The sequence below is a fragment of the Caloenas nicobarica genome, chromosome 5, assembly GCF_036013445.1.
Source record: "Caloenas nicobarica isolate bCalNic1 chromosome 5, bCalNic1.hap1, whole genome shotgun sequence".
NCBI classification, from domain to species: domain Eukaryota; kingdom Metazoa; phylum Chordata; class Aves; order Columbiformes; family Columbidae; genus Caloenas; species Caloenas nicobarica.
In genome coordinates, this window is record NC_088249.1 from 59,092,445 (window position 1) to 59,110,850 (window position 18,406).

General features: G+C 39.3%; 1 protein-coding gene across 4 annotated transcripts in view; it reads left to right on the forward strand.

Annotated features, from left to right (window-relative positions):
* BMAL1 (basic helix-loop-helix ARNT like 1) overlaps positions 1-18,406 on the forward strand; it is a 54,094-nt gene that overhangs the window by 17,189 nt on the left and 18,499 nt on the right. For 2 of the 4 annotated variants that reach the window (XM_065635102.1, XM_065635103.1), the window contains exons 2-7: positions 11,732-11,856; positions 12,567-12,714; positions 15,779-15,799; positions 16,826-16,864; positions 17,206-17,247; positions 18,197-18,354. In XM_065635102.1, coding sequence (XP_065491174.1) covers positions 12,575-12,714; positions 15,779-15,799; positions 16,826-16,864; positions 17,206-17,247; positions 18,197-18,354 — 400 coding nt within the window. In that variant the 5' untranslated portion in view covers positions 11,732-11,856; positions 12,567-12,574. The remainder of the gene's footprint in view (positions 1-11,731; positions 11,857-12,566; positions 12,715-15,778; positions 15,800-16,825; positions 16,865-17,205; positions 17,248-18,196; positions 18,355-18,406) is intronic. The other 2 variants (XM_065635104.1, XM_065635105.1) reach the window with 1 other exon arrangement.

Sequence of the window (18,406 nt, forward strand, 5' to 3'; positions counted from 1 at the left end):
TGATGATTTTGTAGTACTAGCTTACTTGATTGTTCCTTATACAGAAGTCATTGCCTGTCTTGTTCTACTGAGTAAAACTGGAAAGTTTTCCATTTTCTAATAAATTAAATCACTGTGGACTTGTTGGGTGATATCCAAGTCATCCTCCGTACTGTTCAGGAGCTGTAAATAATTATGAGCATTTGTAAGTGGTAACTAAGGGACTGCATTATTAATATTTGGCACAAGCCTGCTACTTGCGGAAATAAGATCATCTAAACCTACTTAAACTTTTTGTGGAAGAATGTGAAATGTCTGTTGATCCTTCCTAGCTCCTTTGGGATCGGACTGCGTAGGTCGTGGAATGTTCTCTTTTGGAATAAAACAATGGGTTGGAAGAACTTCTGCTTGCAACTGTTAGTCAGATGTCCCTTTGTGTTGTATCCCCTCTTCATTTGGAGAGAAAGGGGTTGTTGCATGGGTGAATCTTTGATCCAAGCAAAAGCAATCATTGAAAAAAAATACTAAAAATGCAGCCTTCAGTTTTACCAAGAGTCCTTTTGTGGTGTATATGGCTGTGTTTTGGTTTGGGTTTTTTTTTTTCCTGTGCAAGTTTTCTTTCTCTTTTGCCCATGTTTTGTGTTGGCAGGATTTTTTTAAATTTTTTTTTTTCCCCCATGGATGACACACTGTTCTTCACCACTTGCTGTATCTTCTTTCTTTCTTTGGTAACAGTCACGATGTCTGCGTAGTATAAGGACCCTGTTAAGTGAATTGTTGGTGTTCCCAGATCATTACTCTGCCTTTATTAAGGGCTGTCTTGATTTGGTGATATGAGTATGTTGTAAATACTGCAGCAATTTTAAAACACTTTTTCAGTTTCAGTTGGAATGTAAAAGTACACATTCAAACTTGACTGTTGATTTAAATTAGAAATCATATATTTAAAACCTTTGTGGAAAAATGCAAGTCTGAGGCTTTTTCTGGCTGCATTTCTGGCAGCCGAATATCAGTGTCTTGGAAATTTGGTGGTTCAACATCAGCATTAATCTATAGACACACAAAAGAAAGAAATATGTTTCCTCAGCCATTTCTATATAGGGCTTTCCTATTGCCCTAGGCTTTTCTCAAAAAAATAAAGCCTATACTCCCACTGAAACAATGAATACAGAGTGGATAGAAATACTCTTCTATTGTGCCCATGAATTCATAACTTGTTATTCGCCAAAGAACAAACTCCTGAGCAGAGAAAATGTCACAGTGCAGGTGTGGATCAGTAGAAGGGTTTTAGCACACCTTGCCTTGCTCAAACCATGCGGAGATTTGCATGTTGAAAATGAATCCTGCTGGATTCTGTGAATAATCTAAAAGTGGATGTGACAGGGGTATTTTAACCACTCACTGCTGTTGAAAGGGACACCTCTGCCCCTTCCCCTCTTGTCTCACCTCTTGCTTCGCGCTGCTTCTGGATATCATCTGACCTTTCGGTAAGACGATTGAGCTTGCTAACCCCGAGAAGACTGTGCTTTCTGTCGAGTTATAATTATTCAGCCCGGTGAGCAGATTGATTCAACCCACTGTACAGGCAGGCTCTGGGGACTGTATAAAGCCTGTGCTGGAGCCCTGGAAGGGAAATCTGGGGGAAGGGTGACAAGGAAGAGAAGAAAAAAGGGAGTGAAGCCATCCCTTTGATGGCACTAAGATGTTATATCGGCTGGTCTGTGGAACTTTGCTGTGAGGTGCTTGTCCTGATCTATACACAGACACGACTTTTTCTGAGCCATATAGCTGTTACCGAGGTAATTATCACTCTGGACATGAATGTTAAAGACAGGAAACATTCTGCGTGGTTTCTCCCTAAATTGTCACTTGGTTTGCTTCACCAAGTCTTACTGTGAATGCTGTGATTTACAAAGCCTGAAAAGCAAACATTTCCTAGATGCTGGCTTTAGTGAAGAGCACATTGTAGGGTTTTTGGAGCTCGCCTTGGAGATGTGTCATGTTGCACAGAAATTCCAGTTTGTCCAAGTAAGAGAGAAGGAAACATAAAAAGTATTTAGTGCTGTGGCAGAAGAAGCCACGACAATGTCACTTATGCATCCAGTATATGGTATGATGACACATCTAACTTCACTTTTAATGTCCTGCTGAAGGACTTCTTTTAGTTGTCATTTTGGTTTCACAGTCACTTGAAACGGGTGAAAGTATGAGGTGAGACAGGAGGAAGCTGTCCTGCAGTCCTGCTTGCCTTGTCCCGGGGCAGTCCTGGGCACTGCTGTTCGCTGGGCAGCTGAACGGGTAGTTTTTGGCCATAGCTATTCTGCTTATCATGTACGGTATCAATATTAGTGCTGGCCCAGGGGGTGTTGGGAACTTGCCCTACTACTCAGTCTACAGTAGTGCTGCAGTTCCTAACTGCTTTCTGTGAATCTCTCTGAAGAGCAGAGTATCAGATAATGCCACAGTGTGAGCTGTCATAATTCTGAAATGCCTTTCTCAGTGCTAGCAGCAGATCGCTCATTTAAAAAACAGGATTCCAGGGATGGGGGAGGTTATTATTTCTGAAGCATTGAACAAGACTGAAAATGGCATGTGTATCTTTTTTGACGGTTGTGTCTTTGCATATTTTACAGAAAACATGCAAGTGCTAAATTTGTTGCAGTGTCTCAGTTTTCGCTAGTTTGATTTTGATTTAACTGGCAAATAGCGTGACTTTAGGAAACCAAACTGCTGAGCTTATTTATGTTAGTGTTTATTGTTGCTCCACATACATCAAAGGGGCTCCAGGTGCAGAGACAAGTAGCTGAGGCTATTTGCATGAGTGTGTGTGGGGAGGGGTTATTTTCTTGAAACTGGAAGTTTGTGAATAATTCTAAGTTGTAAATTTATGCATTTCCACACATAAACTTTGTTAACACATACAGTAGCTATGCCATCATTGTTTGTTCTTCTACAGCCTTTTTTTTTTTTGCAGACTACCTACTCATACACTTAACAAAAGGCTGTGATGCCTTCCTATCCAAAACCAGCGGTATAGTGGGAGAACAAAAATTAAGTTGAGCCTCTCAGATAGTACTCAGTGAATCTGAAGTAAGAAATATTGATGTTCATGTGGATGTGATGCATATGTGTTTGACAGCTGATTTCCTGTAAAGTTAGGTCAAAAAGAGCTTTTAAGAAACCAGTGGGGAAAAATGAACTTGTCAGGAGTATGTGTGCTAGAAGAAGCAGTAGAGAGGCAGCTGAGGAGTGCCCTAGCTTGCTTCCAGGCAGGCTGAGAATATCGGCTTTTCCCAAGGATCGAAGGGGAACTGAGAGCCTGTCAAGTTTTCTTTGCCAGGTGGGCAGGCTGCTGGGAGCAGGGGTGGCTGCTTCAGCCAGAGATGGAATTGAGCAGGACCAGAGGGAGTGTTCAAAATCTGGAAATGAAAGTATAAAGTATAAATATAACCACTTGTGTCTACGCTCCTTTTTGTGCTATTTTTGCCCTTTTGTTTCTGTGCGTTGTTCCCTGAAGATATACATTCTTCAGCTGTAGGGTTTTTTTGTTAATAGATCTCTGAATGAAAGGTCTCACACATACCAAATGCATTTGTGTTTGGTGTAGTAATAATGTGACTGGGAAACAGAATCAACTGTATGCAGTATGTCTAACTATATTTGGACCAGGTGATTCAACCCAAATTAGAATGCAGGAAACTAGGTTTGTCACCTTAATAAATGCACTTCAGACACTAAAAGAAGTGTGTAGTGGTTTAGCCTATTAAACTGAAAAATGGCTAACATCCCTGAATGGATAACATTTAAAAGTCAAGTGAGGAAATGTTACTTGGATAGTATTAGTCATGCCAGAGCTTGAATGTATTGTCTAGTTTGATGCCTACAATGCTCCAGTATGAGGAGGGGAGAAGAAAATGAATACCTGACAAAAGCACAGAAAGATTTGGTGACTGGAAGCTAGAATAATGAATGGAGTACTAAAATAGTGCTTGGCCAGTGAGAAGAGTGGTTTGAGTTATAGCTTGTTCTCACTTGAAATCTTTAAATCAAGACATCCTATTGCAAGTTAAATTAAAGCACAAGCAGGAGTCCTAAGCTTGAAGAAGAAATCCTAGAATGGGTTTCAGCGAAGTCACCGATCAGACTGAATGAGTATTAGAGTGGGGTCTGACATACAGCTTTTATCTTTACAGTAGATGAGAAAGCGGTTTGCTAGACTGGAATTTCATATGGATACATTTTAGAAGGCATATTTGTTAGAACTTCTTGTGAGAGGATTTTGCCTTCTTGCCATTGAAAGACAACTTTGGGGATTATGAACTGCAGGAAGAATATTTGCAAAATTGTTGAGGTTACAGGGGCTTCACTTAGCTACAGTAAGGAAATTAAACTTGCCCAGAGCATATCATGGGCATAACAATACTTACAATGAACAGGAAGGCTTTGGGACATGTATTTGTAAGCTCAAAATTAGAAGATGTGTATTTAACTGCATGAAACTTAGCTCGTTCAGTTTGGGTAGTTGAAGGCTGAAGATATCCTTAAAACTTCTATCTAAAGCATATGTCTGCTATAAACTAGTGCACATATTTAGGAGTCGGATTAAATCTTGAAACAAAAGCTGCATCTTTTGGACTGCAAGTGCAAAAGGTTGGCATCCCCAGCTGCGAGTTAAAGATGCACTGGTTTGTAAAGTCCGACTGTTCGTGTAAACATGGGGAGTAAGTTAAGTATCTTACCTACTTGTCATCTCATATGCTTCTCCTGCCCTGGAAATGTCAGTCCAGGTTGTGTACAGTCCTCTTAAGGAGAAATTTTTGATTTTCTAAAAATTTTTGCTTTGAAGTTGACTCTACAGTGCAGCACAAGATAAGATGTCTTCTTTGTTGACAGATCAGAAGCAATGTGTACAACTTGGGAGACTTCACAGAACCACTGCCTCCTCAACTGAGAAGGTTTTTGTTGTTTTGTGGTTTGTTGGGTTTTTTATTGAAGGTTTCCTCATCAAAGCACACTGGAAGTGCAGAAGCTACTAAAGAAGTCAACAATAACTTTGATTAGGTTTTTACTTACAGCACATCAGTGCTGGATTATTGATTTACCCACATGGTAGGGTGGATTTCCCTCTGTCAGCCTTCCCAAAATCCCTTGAATGACTTAGGGTCAATGAAAAAGGTTGTGAAACAGTACGTCCTTCACATATTGGAGGCTGGACCTGGCTTGGAAACTTAGTTTGAGAACTACAACTAAGTTTATATTTCAGTGACTGAGGGAGTAGGTGTTTTGTTTTGTTTGTAACTGTGGGTCTGTCATGACTAACAGAATAATGAATTTTAGTGTTAAATGAGTAGAATTAGATGTCTGGCCCAAAGAACTTAAAGTTTCTGTTGTATCTTAATTTTAAGTCCTCTCCTCACAATGTTAAAAATATAGTACTTTGTTCCTTCCCACACATGCACAAAGTCTTCTGAAGGATGGGAATAAATGAATATTAAATAGTGCAGCTTAACATAGACTTTGTGAACTTACTTTACCAGCATTTAACATTGGTGGACCCTGTTTTTAAATGTAAAATATAATTATTTTGTTCAAGAACTTACACTACAGAAATTCTGAGATGCTGTGCTGAAAAAAATGTATGCATCATTGTCTTTAAGTTGGTTTGGTGGTTTTGTTTTGGTCTGGTTTTTTTGGTAAATAGTTAGAACACTTATGATATTGAGCTCAGTCCTTTTTCTACAAGCATCTGTTCTCAGAATAACTGATTTTTATTCCATTTTGGTTGTATCTTTTTCCAGTGAAATCAAAATGGATGTTTTTGATCAGCAGGACCTGATGAAATAAGGCATCCAAAGGCATGAAGGAGTGTCCCAATTGATAGTGGATTTTGCGTTGATAGTTATACCTGGGTGTAATTCTTGGTGTAATTTTTCTTACTCTTTGTAGGAGATCTGCTGTTATCTTACAGATTTAGTATGACAGCTATACCTTTTTGTAAAAGCCTCCTTAAAATATCCATATTTTTAACATTTGAGGTGAAATCTGAAAATGCATTCCTAGAATACCTGTGGGGATCTCGGTGTGTCGGTAAAATGTCATAAGGCACCCAGTAAAAGGTTTGCACAGCTCTGAGGCAGAATTGGCTGGTTCCTGCTCTAGGTAGAGACATCGGAAGTGGTTACTCTCATTCTGGCTGCTGTGGCAGAGCTCAGGAGTTGAGCGTGGATGTATTTCTGCTCAGTATCTGCTGATGTGAGGACTAGTACTTGCTGCTTCCAGAAGCCCGTAGAGAGGCTATAGCTTGCTTCATGTGGAGGTAACAGTGGTGTTTGGTGGGTGTGCTGCAGAAATCCCTTGAAACGTGGTCTCTCAAGAAAGGCACGTCCATTTGGTTTTCCTGTGGAGGCAGTTTCTGGAAACCTAAGGAGTACACGTATCAGAGCATTGATTATTGAAGCAGGCCCAGTTCTTTTGGGAACAGCAGCATCTTAGTACTGATTTCCAAGAGTGTGCATGACCACCTTTTCACAAGGGCTTGATTAGTTCCCTTGTGGTGTTTCCTTTTGATGGCTGCCCAAAATGAAATATCCGAATGGGCCAATGTAAGCTTACTTCAAAGAACAGGAGCTCTAAGAGTCTAATCGTGGCTGACGAGGAGCTTATACTAGATCAAGCTTTCAATAATGATTGCAAACTAGCAGGCTTTGTTGAACATGAGCTAGGATTTTGGAGGTTCTTCAATCAGTTCTGTTTTGAGAACCTGCCTCTTTTCCTTTCATGCTGTCTGAAGCTTTGTTCTTACAGATAATACAAAACAGGGAGGAGTGACTGATAAACCATGTGGGTGTGCTACCAATCAGAGGGATCGCAACAAGCCAGAGAAAAGGGTCGACAAGAACCTTATGAAGTTCAACAAAGGGAAATGCCAAGTTCTGCACCTGGAGAGGAAAATCCCATGCCCCAGTACAGACTGGGGGCTGACCAGTGGGAAACAGCTTGGGTGTCCATGAGCCAGCAATGGTACCCTTGCAGCAAAGCAAGCAACAGCCTCCCGGCTTGCCTTGGGAGTGGTGTTGCCAGCAGGCCCAGGGAAGTGATCTTTCCTCTTTACTGAGCACTGATGAGACACTTCTGTGTTCCTGGGTCCAGTTCTCAGCCCCCCACTGCAAGAGAAAGTTATTTTAGTTACCATTTATTCTTAGTTTTGGAGCAACAGAGACGTCTCTTGTTAAAATAGCTGGAGGTAAAAGTTGTCCCTTTTAAGCAAGGAGAGATGGTAGCTAATGCCTCTCTTGAACTGGAAGTCTAAGTGCTCTATGAACAAGACAAAATTCAGAATGTTGTCCTGTGGCTACATTACCACTGTGACAGTCTGGGAAGCTCCAGTGAGGTGATGCCAGATGTGACTCATCCTGTCTTTTCTCGCAGACACTAGTGCTGAGCAGACTTGTTTTCAGGAGGGGAGTGCACATGGACAGTATATCGATCCATTGAGAAACTGCCTTTACATTAACTTCCTAGAGCTGAAAGATGTTCTTTGTGCCTGTGGAGTTTATCTTCTGTTTATTGGAGACTTTTTTTCCCCGAAGTCAAGATGATTCATCTCGTAGCTTTGCGACTGGTTTAAATTCATGGGATGCTTCCCTCCAGCCTGCTACTTTTTCCTTGGGAAAGATGGGGAGCAGCTATTTGAACAGCAAGCCGCCTGAGCAGCCGGTTGTGCTGCTGCCTTCTGCGGGGCAGGGATGCCTGTGCTGAGGGCTGGGCAGCAGCTGCTGCCGTGAGAGGGGCAGGAGGCTGTTGGATCGTGAGAGGGGCAGGAGGCTGTTGGATCGCTGCTGCGCTGCCTGGGGGATCAAGGACGGGACCGAAACACGAGCTGCTAAGAGCTTGGGTCGGGTAGAGTTCCAGAACTTGGATGTGGATTGTAGGCTGCTAGGGCTGGTGAACACGCCAGTGAGTTAGTGGTAAAAGGATGAGCTCGACAAGGAAACCTTGTAAAATCACTTCTTTGCTCCAGAGGGTTACGTGAGATGCATCTGAATGTGAGAGGAAGCCATGGGGCTTTTTATCTTCTGGGAGCACAGGGTGTTCTTGCAAATAATATTAGGGAGTTCAGGGCACACGAAATTGTCATTAAAACACAACGGTATCAATATATTGGGCAAATATGAAGTGTTGTGACAGCTGCTCCTTAACGACTGAAGGAAAAGGAAGATACCACTGCTTTAGTTCAAAGATGTTCCTTTGATTCCTACTGAGTACTTAATAATAAAGATTCTGATGTAGAAACTGCTTGTAACTGCCAACGTGCACCTTGAAATCCCCCCAGGGCCGCTTGCTGTCCTTGTGCTGCCGAGCAGAGATCTCCTGCCATCAGTGAGTGCGTGCGCATCTGGAGCATCCATCCATCTCCACACCTCTTGAAGACATACAGAGGGTGAAGATAAATAATCCTCTTCTGTTTCTTACTAGTTCATACTGTGACAGTTAACTTCTGAGATGGAGTACTGCTGTGAAGGGAAGGAGATCATTTCCTTTCTGGAGCTGTTTTTGGTTCAGTCATTACGCATAGGGACAATGAGTATCTTTTCAATTACTTCTTAAGGAAATCACACCACAGCGTTCCTCTGTCATTGCGAAATAGTGGTTTTGAGATGTGATTCATAAAGTTAAGAATTGCATTTCTTTTAGAATAAATACATATGTATGTTGGAGACAGTTGACTGTTGCCTAGGGGTAACTGGAACTGGTGGTGCTTGTATAAAGAGGTCTTGACTCCCAGATGGGTGCTTGGCAGACGTAGTTGACCTACTTTAGCTCTGACCTTGATTTGCTCAGAGGTGTTTATGTACTCGTGATCAGCTTTGCTGCATGATTAAACTAGTCACGTGTCATCTATTTTTTTAAGGGATGAACAGTAAGATTTGTTTTTACTGTCTCGTTAGCCTTGTTAGAAGGGATTGGAGAAAGACTGAATGCAAGGGAGGGGAATCCTCGAGGAAGTAGTCCCAAAGGGGCCCTGGAGAGAGACTGTCATACGATACAGTGACAAAATATCATTTGATTCTCAGCCACAGGAGAATTTAATCAGGAAGTGAACTACATGGCATTTTTTCAAGTAGGTCCTTGGAGTACTTTGGCAACAAGCTGGGCGGTGTCAATGGAAGATTTGAACTTTGTTTGTTTATATATGGGTAACTCTTGTGCTCCTTCTCATAGAGGATTTTTTTAGCCATTGAACAGTTAGCAGCTGGAGTCTGAAAAGATATCAAAGTAGTCATTTTTTTCAGAATTTTAAGAAAGGCTTGCAACGAAACATTTCTCTGAACTGTTCACTATTTGTTGCAATGGGGCATGCTGATTTTTGCTCTGCTCATTGAGTTGACATTTTCTTAACTTTAAACCTCATTTCAAGAGACATGCATGATTCTTAACTCCTATAATGCTAAAATATAGGACTGTGGTTGTTGGAACTGGGGTGAGCATTTGGGACGTGGTAGAGAAAGGGCTGACTTGAAAAGAACTTGAGAATTCTGGCTTTTATGTAACTTTGTTCTGCTTAAATGGTCAAGAGACTTAAAAATAGCACAGTTGAATGGATACTTGATTTCAATAATTTTTCTATAAAACTGCATTGGAATTTTTGTTTTGAGATGAACAAGAAAGCTTTTTTAATTATTATTTACATTAGAGCACACCAGTAACTTGTGCAGTATTCATATTATCAAGCTAAAATGCTGATTGTTGCAGGCATTCGTAAAGGAAAAGGACTGTGTTGAACTTACAAATACTTTTTTTTTTCTCAGTTTTTCTTTTTTAATACCAGCTCATCCCAGCCTTCTGTCTGAGGTCATTGTAAGTGGTCCATGAAATTATATTAAGCAGTAAAATATGAGTTCAACAAGTAGGCTCACATATAGAGGTGTTCAGGAACTTTTGAAAGTTAATTGTGAGTGATTGGGCCAGAAAATTGAGAAACTACTTGTTTCTAGTACATGCATTATATAGTGCTTGGGTTTTATATTAGGTTCCAAGACTGAATCATGGATGCACAGTAAGTGGACACGGTAAAAAGTGGCATCATAGGTAGCGGGATGTGACAGTACTTTTATCACTGGATTCATAGGGCTTAGCCGCAGGTCACACTAAGTTTAGCTGTAACTACTGCACATCAACTGAGGTTGAACATAATGGTTTTGCACCTGAACCAAGCACAGAGAAATGGTCAGTGACCGCGGTTTAACTGGTGGCTTGTAAATGAAGCTGCAGTAATCTCATAAACCACGGTAACATAATTAAGTTTGTAGTTGTTGGACAACTTTGAGTAAGAGACACAAAGCGGACAACTAGGAGAAGGCTGATCGGGAAGAAAGTAAGGCCTGATCTACAAGTAACTGTATTAGTGTGAATGGAAGCCTTGTAAAATGAGCTGCAGTTGTGGATTCAATGCCAATTTAGAATTTGACTTAAATTTGTACTGATTTAGCTTTTCTCAGTGCCCCTGTGGTGTCAGCTGGCCTCTTCACTTGCCTCTACCAGTATGTCCACACATTTGCAAATACTGGATTCCTTTGTCATTTCTGAGAAAGGACCACAGAGAAGTTGTCAGGTGTGATGGATGATGAGCCCTCAGCAGCAGTTTGGAAGCTGTGCTTCTAGAACAACAATGATCCTCTGGTCACAGGTTGGTGGTATTAAGGCAAGGCCTGACCTTAGGTTTAAGAGCTGCGATCCTGACTGTTATTACTGCTGTTTTGGCAGAGCTGAAGAAAACTATTCTGTTGACTTTGGATTTTGTGAGGTTTCTGTTGGCTTATGACTCTTAACATGTCTATGAATGTGGTTCAGCAGAATTGGTTATAATGTGGTTGTGTTGACAGAATACTGGTGGTTTGACTTGCAAACTTCTGAGAATGTCATGGGAACTTGCTGATGTGTGTCATTGGGAAGTTCTGCTGTTGTTGCAGCTTGGAGAGGCAGCCACAATGTTCACAGATGCATTTACCAGAAAACAGTGTATCCAAGAGACTCTGAAAGTTTTTTGCAAGAGACAGACCTGAAACAGTTTTTAAGTCTTGCATAGTAAGTTTTGCTGAGAAACTTGTTTTGTGACGGGACTCTGGAAGGGAGGGACATCCACCTGCAGACCAGCCACTAACTTTACAGTGTAGTTGGGAGACACAGTTGAGGACTTGAGTTATAATATGGGGTGTGGATTTTATTTAAAACTCGAAGCCTGCAGAATAGAGCTATGTTTGACCTCCTTTCCTTTGCAAATGCCAACTGTGTGTTAAAAGGGAAAATAAAATGGTAAGCCAAGCCCAAACTGTCTCAGTGCTATGGCCACCTTAAAAGTGAGGCAGGATAAGGGGTGAAGGGCTAAGTCTGTGTTTTGTACTGTAGCAGCAGTTTGACTCATTCTAGTAGCATCTTGACAACAAATGTGTTCAGATCTCGTCATTGTGAGCAGAGCAGTTTTATGCAAAAACCAAAGAATGACAGGCAGGGCCCAAGGGAAGTGATGCTGAAGAGATTCCTTCTGTTCCAAAGCTTGGTCCACTGGAGATGCACATACCAACATGCGACACTTTTGATAACGGATAAAGCTGCAACACTTTATAAGAAAATTAAAATGCAATACTTGAGTAGAAAACATCTATTTGCTGTTGTAAACATGTCTAATGCAATTGTTCTAAACAAACTTATTTTGAAGGTATTTTTAAAGCTTGCTGGTTTTCTTCCCATTCAGGTTTTTGAAAGTACTCGACTAACAGAATGTGAGGCATGGAAGAGTTTTAAGGTGACCCAACTGCTTCAGGCTGAGCATCATCATCTTTCCCCAGGTGGATCTAGGCTTCCAAGAAAGGCTTTCAGGTAAAAACTGCTCTGTTTCTCAGTTGATGCCATTTAATAATAAATAAACTCTTCACAGAGTTTCTTCCAACAATACAATTGTTTGCAATCCAAAGGATTAAAATTTGTATGTTTTGGATGAAAAAGCTAATTGGATTTGTTTGTACATCTAACTAGTCTTCTTAGACCATCATTGGGTTATTAGATTTTTATTTGTGGGGTCTACTATGGTGGAGATGTTTATTTAACCTGTTTTTCTCTGGAAATCTTCTGAATTCTGTTCCATGAAATTCAGTGGAATGAGAACTCTTAAAGCTTATGAACTTTGATAATATGACCTTCAAATGGAGAGAGACAATAAAACCAGTGTTCCCGGTCAGTAGACAGACAAAACTTATCCAAGCTATTGGCTCGACAGTTACCATAAGAGTAAATGTGGTTTGGTTAAAGATCGCACTGACAATTCTTTAAAAAAAATAGTGTTAAGTAATGTATTTTGAGAATGGTCATGGTTTGTATGCAATATTCAATACACCAGTAGCTGGAAAAGGAAAAAAAATGCCTATTATCTGTTTTATACTAAAAGGAAATAATAGAATTTTGAGGTTTTAAGTGCACTAAGTTTGAGATTTGGGGTTTTTTTGCTAAAAATTTGTAAGTTTCTGCTTCTATTAATGCAGTGGGGTTTTGATGATGTTGGGATTTTTTTGTTTTGTTTTCATCAAAATTAGACAATCCAATGGCAGACCAAAGGATGGACATATCTTCTACAATTAGTGACTTTATGTCACCAGACCCAGCTGACTTGATCTCCAGTTCCCTTAGCACTTCAGGAATGGATTGTAATAGGAAAAGAAAGGGAAGCTCTACTGATTATCAGTAAGTTGGATTTCTCTTGATTTAACACTGCTAAATAGAGGTTGTAACACAACAATACAGTGGGGGAGATGATAGAAATATTTTTAGCATTTTTTAAGTAGCCTTTTCTTGACAACCTGTCGTAAACATTTTAATAAAGAAAAAAAACTACTATGCACTAAGAGCAAAGTTCATTATTTAATAGCAAAAGAAAAGCATTCATCTTGCTGCAGCTTGAATTGAGGGCTATCAAATGGGGTAAGGCTGAGGAAAGAAACTTTTGGCTGATGAGGGGGAAAAAATGAATACTGATGAAATGCGCAGTGTGAAGGTTGATTATATTGGCCATTTACATGGGAAACAGAATGTCTGGCTTGTGGGAGGGAAGTTAATAAATTTATTAAAAAGCAGAAGCAAAACTGGGAATAGTTCCTTTTCTTCACCTATTTTTTGCCGTTTTAGTCACTTCCTATCAGTGTGCTGCCAACCTTTGCCTCATGAAGCTTTTTTGGTCTCCCAGTTGAGTATGAATCTCAGTAGTCTCTGGTTTGCAGCAGGAGACCTGCCTTTCATTTAATTAACTAATTTAATCTTGTGTTGGTCCTTGACTGTAGGCTATTGTTCCCGACAAAAGAAAAATTTGGTTTCTTCTGAGTACATGGTAGAATGTGATTTTGTTTCAAGAAAGCTGCTTCTCTTCAAGGGGAGCTTGCTGGTAACAGTGCTCAGCAACACTGTCCAAGTCATAGATTCTGTCTTGCATTTGAAGTAGAAAGAAGTCACACTAACTCTGCTTTAGAGTAGTGAGGATTGTAGTAGTTTACCCAATTTTCCAAATGTGTGATGTGTTCTGCATTAGGTACACCAAGACCAACCCACTTACTCTAAGTCTCTGTGCAAACCCCATATGTATTGTAACTTTACGGAGTCTAGCTGCAGGGTAACTTGTGAATGGGTCGCATCCATTATTAGTACGGCTGTGTAGCCCGTTTTTATGTAACTTAGCACAAATTTTATCATTGTGGGCCTTTGGATTGTTGGCAGTTCTTTTTACAGGCAGGGGTAGAATTTTTCATCCATGCTGAGTGTGACAATTAAGAATTAGGTTCCCTGTGCATAGGACTTCTTTTTAGGAGAACTTATGCGCTAAACTTTAAATACTATTTAAAGACCACAAATCTACTGCATCCGTACTCTCTCTATTATGCGTTTAGTCTTCCTGAAAAGTACGTGGCTCCCTCTAGTTGAATTGACTGCTACAAAATTCAGTGAACAGCCTCAATCTTACCAGCTTCCTCTTCTCTAGAAAGGATTTGTCCATCTTTATTCTTCTGGGTAGGAAGCATTGCTCAAGTTCTCTTTTCCAAAAGACAGCTCGTTCTTGTAAGTTGTAATTCTGCCCTTTAGGCTGTGCGTGCGTTTTATTAAATATATGAAGACACAATTCCATTGAATCCTAAGTAAAATAAGTTTACAACAGCTGTCATCATACCACAGTTCATGTTGTGTTGCAAAGGAAATGGTGGCTAGTAAATATTCCTATTTTAAAATAGAACTTAAGGTAGACTTCCTTGATCCCTCCTTCTATATGCAGGAAATGTTGTTCAGAAATGCTAGTGTTCAGCTTTTGCTGCCTCTTAACAATTTATTTTTTCCGTAAGTTCCCTGGGTGTCCAGTTTTATGCTTCATTCACCAGTGAAGTCAGGGAATAAGGAAGGAAGAATGTGACTGGTTTAGGGTGGTTCTTTGTTCACCTCTCCAGTACAAGCGAGCGTTATCGATCAGCTGTGCTTTCAGCTCTCCACAGCAGCTTCTTCTCAATTCTTTTTCCTGCCGCTCCTTCAGGAAAATTCCTGTCCAACCTGTTGCTGTCACTTCAGCAAAGCTTGTCTGCTCTCCGCTGTGGTCTGTTTTAGTCAAATGCTTGAATCCAAGACTTCATGCGCAGGTCTATAAAGAGTTTATTTCTTGGGAGTATTGTTTTCAATTGAAATAATATGTGCTAAGAAAACAAACTGCCCTGAAGCATTTGTAACTAACCTTGTACCTCTTTTTAGGTTTTGCCTTCTGGGTTTTTCTGAGGCTAAAATGAATTCTGTCGCAACAAGCATCCTGTAGCTGAAGGTGGCATCACAAGTGGCAAAATGGTGCCTCGTTTCTAAGTCCTGTTCTAGACCCGCCCTCTGTTTCTTTGGGAGCATCACAAGTGCTTTGAGCCATTGACTAAGAAAGTAACTCAAATGTGCAGATTGAGAGACGCAGAAAACCTTTAGCATTATTCCAGCTTCTTTTAAAACCTAATTACAAAGAGATTTGATTTAAAAGTGCCATGAATAATATATGAAAGACTACCGTGCTTATTTTTAAGAAGGCTGATGTCCAATGTTGAACAGGAATAACTAGTATGTTAATGGCTAATATGACAAGGTTTTCCTAATGCTTTTATAAAATGTAGCCTCTTAACATGTTATAGCTCAGTGGTATTTACATGTTACAGCTCAGTGGTATTTCAGATCACTTTACAGTCCCGAAGTGATGCCAGCAGTCAGCTTGCATGGAGAATTTCTGTTTAATTTCCTTATGTTATGATAAAGTCTACATAAATTTCAGAATTAGGACTTTAGTACTGACTAGAAGATGATGTTCATCTGTCCTCCTGGGCAGAATCAAAAACTGAGAAACCTGGGATGCTTTTTTAAAAATTATTATTTCTGGCCTTAAAATCCTCTGAAATCCCATTTATCTAACCACAAGGGCAACAGGCATGAAGCATGGATTTTTCATTTCTGAAGATGAAACAATATCTCAGCGATTTGCATAACATAGTTTAGGTTAGTTGTTTTACGAGTTTTTCACATTAAGTATAATGAATTATTCTGTTTTCTTAAAAAGCAGAATTATTATTTCAGAAAGCAGATTAATTTCAACAAGCTTGTCTCAGAATATGTTCACTGCTATTGTCTTGTTTTCATTGTGCTTTTCATTTCAAATATAATGTAAATTAGCTTGAGAATTTCAACAGAAAATGTAAGACACTATTCTTATTTCCTATATATCGTGTACTTTATTTCTCTTTCTTTTCAGACTTGATGGCTTTCCTTTTGAGTAAGTATAGATATTTTTAATAATCGGTTTCACTTTAAAAAGGGCCTTGGTGTTTTTCCTTGCCTTTCCCCCCGCTTTACCTAAAATTAAAAACTAAACCAGAAGAAGCAAGGCTTAAGAGTGTCCATTTAAGCACAGTTGTACAGATTTATATATATCAAAATGTTCTCTTCCTCGTTCTTTTGTCTAAGAGTGCTGTAGTCTTAGGCATTCAACTTTTTCTTTGTAACGGATACGGCTATGAAAACTTAAGCTTTGTTCTCCTACTTCTTTCTGTACATATGGTCACAATATTACAATGTAATAAGGGCGACCTTTTTTTGATTTTAGTCTTCGTGCCTCCTTCCTTACTTTTTTTTTTTCATGTTGAGACAAAAGTAAGCTGTGTATCTACACTGAAAGCTGTACTAATTTAAAACATGCCAGGTTAGCTTCATACGGTCTCCCATCCTATCTGTGCATTTGGCAGTTCCCAATGTTTCCTGGGTGTAGATTATTATTATTATTACACCATCTCTTATCCCAGCGTCAGCTGCCATAGGGCAAGCTCACGTGTAGAGCACCAGACATCTGCACAAAGTGATGGAGGGCAATTTATGAGTTTTATGCTAGGCTGCCTCTGGTCAAACTTTTAACTATAGTAAATGCAAGTCGGTAGTCCTATTTTTGATGAAGGCATGAAAAGTATCTGCTTTGATATGTCCTTTCTTTCCCTCTAGTTAACTGAAACACATTTTTATAACAGATGATATCTTTGAACTGCAGCATGCTTTACTGTCAAACACATCAAACTGTGCCATTTTGTTAGCTCCGGAGGAGACTCAACTAATCTAATAAAATGTTTTAGTGTTACAAAAACCACACAACTTCTTCAGTCCTTGCAGGTTCTCATTTTTATATTCTTATTTTTGTATTTGTGATTTAAAGATGACAAGAATACTTTATTCTAATTCTATGATGGTTTGATAACAGTTTTCCTGATCCTGTTTGATTTTTGTAATATATTGCTTTATTGTGTTTCTGCAGGGAAGGTATGGATACAGATAAAGATGACCAACATGGAAGGTACTGTTCACGGAGTCACTAAAATGTTGTTGTAGCTCCACAGTACTGACGTAGGACCCTGTGTGTAGATGCCTGTTTTCAGTGTCACTGTGGTCAGGTGTCCCAAATTATTTCTTTGCTGGGACAAAGGCTTAAGATTGTTGAACAAAATAAAACAGACAAACAAACCCAACACTTGAAGCCACAATATTAAAAATAATGATATTTTCTGAAGAAAGGTTAAATAAATATTCAATTTTTTTAAAATTTATTTTAGTGAGGATCAGTTGGTATGTAAGATGTATTGAAATAATTGGGTTTAGTGTTTTCAACTATAACTTTGTGGTGTCATTTCTCAACAGATTGGAGTATACAGACCAACAAGGCAGAATAAAAAATGCAAGGTAATACTCTAAACAAGTATATTGAAAAGAATTCTCTCTTGCCTTTTGCCACGTATGAAACATTTGCATGTGTTTATTTTCTACCTTTGGCCTTCTCTTATTTTTCCATATCTTTGCACTGTTAACATTTTTCATGTATAAACTGCATATAGTTTTGTGAAAATTCTAATTTGGTAGGTAACTTGGTTTTAGTCGCTTCTGTTAATATTAACATTGAAATTGTCTATGTGTTTCTGATAATGTTACATTCTTAATCTTATTTCTTTCAAACAACAGTGGGTTGTAAAAATGTTAACAGTGACTCTTTATGGGACAATATAAAACAAAAATTAAGTTATTTAGAGGTTATGATCATTTTTCTTGATTAGGAAGAGTTTAGTTCAGAGGTAGCTCAAATACTTCGGAAACTGGAAAGCTATAGGATGAGTAGAAGACTTATATTGCCACAGCAAAAGGTAGTTTTAACTATTTAGCACATTCATATAGTATACTAATTACGAATTCTTTATTGAATGCTTTATTCAATATTTATCTACACTGGAATTTGTTTATCCGCGACCTTTATGATTCCAGTTATGTTGCAATATACATGCTAAGAACAAAAGTGTTGTACGGCAGCCGAAACCTCTAGATAATTTTGTTTTGTTTAGTGGATCGTGTCAGAACTGAGGATTCAGTGTACTGTATGGCAAACATTAAATGTGTGTTCTTGTAAATTAGAGCCTTGTGCTGCAGCCTTGCCTGTTGCTTATAACAGTTACCCAAATAATGGACATAAAACGTCTGAAGAATTCTGGATGTGTATGTCCTTTTCATGAGGACAAGAAGGTAACTTAATTATCAGGAGTAGGTTATTTTTGTGTTTTTGTTATACTGGATTTGGAGATTTTTTTAATATGGTTTATTTTCTCATGCTTTTCTGTTTTTCATCACCACCTTACTTGCTTAGGGAGGCTCACAGTCAAATTGAAAAACGGCGTAGAGATAAAATGAACAGTTTTATAGATGAACTGGCGTCTTTGGTACCAACGTGCAACGCGATGTCTCGGAAGCTGGATAAACTGACAGTGTTGAGAATGGCTGTGCAGCACATGAAAACGTTACGTGGTGAGTTGAGGGACAGGAAAGGACTGGAGGAGCTTGGCAAAATAGGGTTTCC